At 36.3% G+C, this 6,115-nt stretch overlaps 1 protein-coding gene across 1 annotated transcript; it reads right to left on the bottom strand.

The window, feature by feature from the left end:
• Positions 1-462: 462 nt before the first annotated feature.
• Positions 463-5,624, bottom strand: CXCL13 (C-X-C motif chemokine ligand 13). The gene is made up of 4 exons (XM_075849849.1): positions 5,515-5,624; positions 3,714-3,849; positions 2,666-2,746; positions 463-1,250 (listed from the first exon to the last, which is right to left on the bottom strand). The coding sequence occupies exons 1-4, from the start codon at positions 5,579-5,581 to the stop codon at positions 1,202-1,204; spliced, it is 333 nt and encodes a 110-aa protein (XP_075705964.1). The 5' UTR covers positions 5,582-5,624; the 3' UTR covers positions 463-1,201.
• Between the last annotated feature and the right edge of the window lie 491 nt (positions 5,625-6,115).

The raw sequence follows: 6,115 nt of genomic DNA, 5'->3' as shown, positions 1-6,115 counted from the left end.
CAGTATTGTGTGGATGAGTCTTGTTTTATCTCATCCACGGTGTGTTTTCCCCAGTATAATAAAGGTATTATAATACAGGTATACAAAGTATTTATGCAATGTGTGAACTGACTCCACCCCCCCCCCCACCCCTGGAACAATTTTCTTGCATCAAACTGGTCCTCGGTGAAAAAAAGTTTGGGGACCACTGACCTAGAGGATACATCTCCCGGAGCTGAGAACGTGGTGTCGTATTTTACAGAGAGGGTTTTCACATGAAACATATATGACAAAGCTCAATGGACCTGTGACCAGCTCAGATAGGGCAGCATTAACAAAGTGACAGGTTGGCTTTAACATTTACATTTTGTCAGAAAAGGAGTCATCTGTAAAATTAACATCAATGGTACAAAAAAAAAAAAGACATTTAAAAATAGTCTTGAGAAAAAGTTTTTATTTTTTTACAATTCTTAAACATGCCTTAATGTGGTTTACAGATTATCCACTCCATTTTCCATATGAGGTGCGAGATCCTGGTTAACACATCCTAATGAATGCCGAATAGCCAAGTAAAATGTAGGGGGGGGGGGGGGATTGCGCCAGTTGTAGTTTACGTAAATATCTTACTAGTCATATTTTTGTGGATTTTCCTACCACATACCTCTTTTCACTCGGGGGCCAGAAAACAAAATTTAGCATCTTACATTCTTCCAAATGATCTATTGAGGCCCCTTTACATGCAATGACTTATTAAACCACCAACAAACTATCGGTGGTTTGAAAGTCATTGTTAAGGATATAATGAACATTTCCATCAAGACAAGGAGCATCATTATTGCCTGACAATGAGTCTCATGAGAGCAATGAACTAGGCACCAATCCTTATTGTAAATGTATGTGTCGATAAGAGCGATATATTCCGCTGATAAATGATCAGCGATGAATGCTAGTTTTATTTTTAGTGCTGATCTTTTTTTTTTTTTTATTACAATAGCCATTTTATCATTGCAATCACTAGTGAATTTGGAGGATAATTGGTCAATGCAGCCTATTTATTAAGTAATTATTTTTAACAATTACTAAGGCATCATAAAAATTAGAATGCTGTGAAGTAACTTTTAGACATAATGTTATATTCTTCATTGTAGCAACCATTTCTTAAGGTAGCGCAAAGAAAATCGTTCTTGATTGTAAATGACGGATCATATAATAACGTTTATTCTCATGTATTCTGTCGTTTTGCTGGTTTCACCTGGTTTTGTTTCTTTGCTCTGCCAAAGGAATAAAGTAAAGAATTCATTGCAGGTCTTTATGGCATAGATATTTCTTGTTGACAAATAACAGATAAGGAAAACATAATAATCAGGCCAAATTCACTTGCATCTCCATGTTATCCAGTTCTAAAGGTAGCCATACACCATAGCTGTTGGTTGAACACTTGTTCAGTCGAAAGCTATTACTCCAACCCCAACCCCCATACACAACACGCGTGGCCGAAAATGCATGTTTACTCAATAGGGAGAAGGGGAATAAGCTGCTGCCAGACACATTTGGCGGCAGTTTATCTCCTGTGAGATCAAAGGATCGGCATATGGAAATCCAACATGGCCAATCCTTCTTTCTCCTGACATCAGGAGAGTGCGGCACAACCTCAAACACATTAAATCGTTGAACGATCCTTCTGAAATCAGCGGATTCAGCCAAGGTTTATCTAATGTGTATGGGTACCTTAAGGCTTCTGAGTAAGCAGCCAGAGAGTGAATGTAGACATAGAATGGAACCTCCTGCTTAAGGCCTCATGCATACAACCATAAGATTTTTACTGAAATATGGATCCGTAGTAATCCGCAAAAATAGGACGGTATCCCTAATTATAGCCCGTAGTGCATCCGTATTTATGAATTCACAAGAAAAACAGGGAGGAATTTTGCATATCAACGCATATCAACGCTTCCACATTAACGGACGGCTATGGATCCACCTCCATAGCCATCCACAATTGCGAAAGTGCCCATAGACTTCTGTGGGGAGTTCATGCTGCAATTGTGGATAAAAATAGGACATGTTCTATATTTTGCGGATCATTTCTAAGGCACAGACACACATCCGTAAATATACTGAAAGGTGTCTGTGACCAATAGAAATTAATGGATCCGCAATTTGATCTGTAATTACGAATGAAAACCATGGTCGTGTGCATGGGGCCTTAGAGCATTTAACAATGTGAAGCTTGGTTTTAGAGAAAAAGGCCTCTATTTGTAAACCATAGTTGAGTTACATTCATTAATATAAATTATAGTAAACTCCATTTTACACATTTGTGCAAACTGGCCTCGAGATCAGTGATCCAGTGGTCTCCTGTTATTGCAACGTGCTGTGCATGCAGTAGGAAAAGTCTTTGACACATCATTATTGTCAAATTATTCTCTAGAATACAATGGTCTGCATTGATGGAAACCGAGGACACCATTTTATATTCCATAAAAAATTCAAATGGCAATTAAATCTTTGTAAATGACTGGTTAACAATGTTTTGTGGGTTAGAAAAAGGACTGTTTATGGGCTGTTTCTGGTAATTCAGATCATCCTGTCAGCAGACCCTTTTTTCACATCCTGGAGAACCCCTTTAAAACAGCAAGTAATTGGTTATGGTGAAATAAATGAACATTGATAGTCTTGTACTTACTGAATTAAATTTGGTAACATGTTTTTAAACCACTTTGCTTCTGGATCAATGCATACAACCTGAGAAGACTTTGTTGTTATTCTGGAAGAGAATGATATCATATTAGTCAGTGGTGCTAATCTCACTGTATTCATTCACTGAATTAATAGCATTCTCCAGATGGAATCATGTGTTGTGGAGTACCACTCATGAAAGACTGAGACTTCAGGAAGATAAAGTTTATTCACGACTATCCGGGAGCATTAACACATTCAGCATGTTTCAATGAAAATGCTCCCAGAAGGGGACGGCCCGTCCACTTTTATACATTTACACCTTGACTTGAACATCAAACCCTCACCTGATTGAGTGTTTAACATCAATAACTCTATTCCAATGAATACATACATGTATGCACAGCTGGTGATTCTCTAGTGGTCTTATCATAATAGAACGATATATACGGATACCACAAATTCCTAGGGATCACGCAAACGGCCTGTTATAGCTCCGTGACAGGGAGCCAAGTTAGGGATCAAATCATGTCCTTTGAGATCAGGAAAGCCTTCCCTAAAGGAAGGCTTTGGGAAAGGCCTTCTTGATCTACAGGACTGGATCTAATCCCGTCCTTGGCTTTAAATATGTACGTAATGCATGGAGCTCTTATGCTCATGTTCATGGAGCCAGTGTTCCCTTTTCAGTTGTGCACTCTGGCAGGGGAAGAGTAAACCTAACAATCTAATGATGTCAACAAGCCCAATAACATTTTGTTTAATATACAAATTTACTGTATACTGCCATGCCAACCACTGAGTTGACAATATAACCTTAATAGATTGTACGTGTGCACAACATTTTGGATGTATTTATATGCGCTGGTTTTGTGTAGCTGTTTTGCAAAACCATGACCAGAAGGTGAAGGAATGGTACATGTGAATTCTCCTTTTCAGATTTGCATACCAGCTGCACCTGAAGATTTGTTTGAGGCAATTTAGAGATGTGAACTGATAAACTGACTATTATTACTAATATCAAAAGAATACAAATATTTATAGCAATTTATACTTACACAATCTCCATCATTGGACAGTAAAATCGTGAAGGTATTATTTCAATTTTCTTAATCCACTGCTTTGCTACAAGGTCCATTGTTACTTTACGACACCTACATTTCCTACCTGGCAGACTCTGGTCTAACTGGGCACCTGAAATCACACAAATATTTTTTTAATGTATAAAATATGCGTCCTTGTAAAATCAGACAGAACATACTAACATATGAAATTATCCAAACAAATATAATCCCTCAGGTGAGTATTTATGAAAATAAGGTACATGAACCATAGGCAGTACCTAAAGAGATAGATTATTGAAAGTGTTGTTTGTTTGTTTGTTTGTTTGTTTGTTTGTTTGTTTGTTTGTTTGTTTGTTTCATAGAATTGGTGCATACTGAATAATACTAAACACAAAAAATACTAAACACAAAAAAAATTACTAAAAATTAAATTCTTCTTTTTTTGGGATTATGAAATTATTACTTATAGATTTGTAAAAATGGGCACAGTATGAATATGGTGACAAAAATTTAAATTGGAGTCTACATTCAGAGCTTCATACAGTATTTGACATAATGTAGGTACCCATATGGGATATGAACTTTTTAGCATAAGTTTTTATGCCAATGTGTAAATATTTTGGTGCTCTAATAGATAGTCTTGAAAAACAGGCATTCAGGAAACTGAAAAGCATTATATTAGGTTCCATGCACACAGCCACGTCACATTTACACCGAATACGATGCCCATGGAATCCTACGGGCTCATATTTATGATTTTTTTTCTTATAGATTTATTCTTCTCTAGAATAAGTTGTGGGAATTTTGTTAGCTTTTCACTTTTGGGGGTGATATTTTATAGCTGGCCATTTTAAAGGGAATGTCTTATATATTTACCATTTTGTTTTAATTAATTACATGTAAGTCTGTAGAAGACAAATAATGGGGAAGATTTATTAATGCTGTTGTAAAGTTAGACAGACGGTAACTGCGCCAAATGTATACATCCACTTATTTGGCAAAATTTGCCACAGAACTCTGGTATCCTTTGCTTAGTGAATCTCCCTCAATGTTTTATTATTATTTTGAATGTAATTTTTTATTTTTTAATTCTTAAAGAGGCTCTGTCACCACATTATAAGTGCCCTGTCTCCCACATAATCTGATCGGCGCTGTAATGTAGATAACAACAGTGGTTTTTATTTTGAAAAATGATCATTTTTGAGCAAGTTATGAGCAATTTTAGATTTATGCTAATTCGTTTCTTAATAGACAACTGGGCGTGTTTTTACTTTTTACCAACTGGGCATTGTGAAGAGAAGTGTATGGAAGGAAATGGCAGCCAATTGTGTGGCTCCATTGGCTAGTGTGAAAACTGGAAGTTTTGAGGATATGGATAGTCTCAAACCCCAAAAAAGAAATAAATCATGTTTAAAATAAAAACCTGATTTAAATAATATGTACATTTCTGATAATACACTCTTTAAAAGTAAAGCACACACGCACGCACACACGCACGCACACACACACACACACACATATATTACAAAATATATGTTTGAGTAAATCGCATTATATTGCTCCTGAACTGTTAATTTACACATCGATATCTCCAAGCTCTAGTCAATACTGCAAATGACTCATATATAACATAGAATATAATATATATAATCACTGCTTCAATCCAAAATTCATACAAGTACAAGTATATATATTTTTAACACCATTCTTTCTGTAATGTGAAATTATATTTTATTGCCTTCCTGTAAAAATATAGTAAAGTAGCTGGTCACAGAAAATGTAATGATCTACTCACCAGCTACATCATGAATCCAGAAATGCAGTCCCAGCAGGCAAAATACGGCCAAAAACGTCCCTCTCATTTTTAAATCGTATTTAAATGCAACTACTGATGTCAGCTCTGCCCCTATGTGACCCTGAGCCATATGACTCGGTCCCTTCTTTTTATTCACCAAAAGGAGGAAGTTTGAATGCAAATTCAATGAAAAAAAAACAAGAAAAAAAAAGCCCTTTAGTACATTTATTTTTTCTGCCTGCTCACAGACATATGAGGTTTCATTTAAAAAATTTTGGGTGAGGAATGCAAAAAAAAGAGCATTTTCAACATATTCCCCCCACCCCCCTGTTAACGGTTAGCCAATAATAAAATATAGCAGTTGTGACCATGTGACCACCCTGACATACATGTATGACATGGTGCCTTAAAGAGACTCTGTCACCAGATTTTGCAACCCCTATCTGCTATTGCAGCAGATAGGCGCTGCAATGTAGATTACAGTAACATTTTTATTTTTAAAAAACGAGCATTTTTGGCCAAGTAATGACCATTTTTGTATTTATGCAAATGAGGCTTGCAAAAGTCCAAGTGGGCGTGTTTAAAGTAAAAGTCCAAGTGG

This window comes from Rhinoderma darwinii, chromosome 1 (assembly GCF_050947455.1).
Source record: "Rhinoderma darwinii isolate aRhiDar2 chromosome 1, aRhiDar2.hap1, whole genome shotgun sequence".
In the NCBI taxonomy this organism is placed as follows: Eukaryota; Metazoa; Chordata; class Amphibia; order Anura; family Rhinodermatidae; genus Rhinoderma; species Rhinoderma darwinii.
This window is presented reverse-complemented; position numbering and strand designations above follow the sequence as displayed.

Bases quoted from the DNA above. Each gene is read 5' to 3' on its own strand.
- CXCL13 (XM_075849849.1), bottom strand. From the start codon at position 5,581: ATGAGAGGGACGTTTTTGGCCGTATTTTGCCTGCTGGGACTGCATTTC. The intron at 3,850-5,514 runs GTGAGTAGATCA...GTGTGATTTCAG, and splicing joins CTGGATTCATGATGTAGCTG to GTGCCCAGTTAGACCAGAGT. The intron at 1,251-2,665 runs GTAAGTACAAGA...TTCCTTTGGCAG, and splicing joins ATGTTACCAAATTTAATTCA to AGCAAAGAAACAAAACCAGG.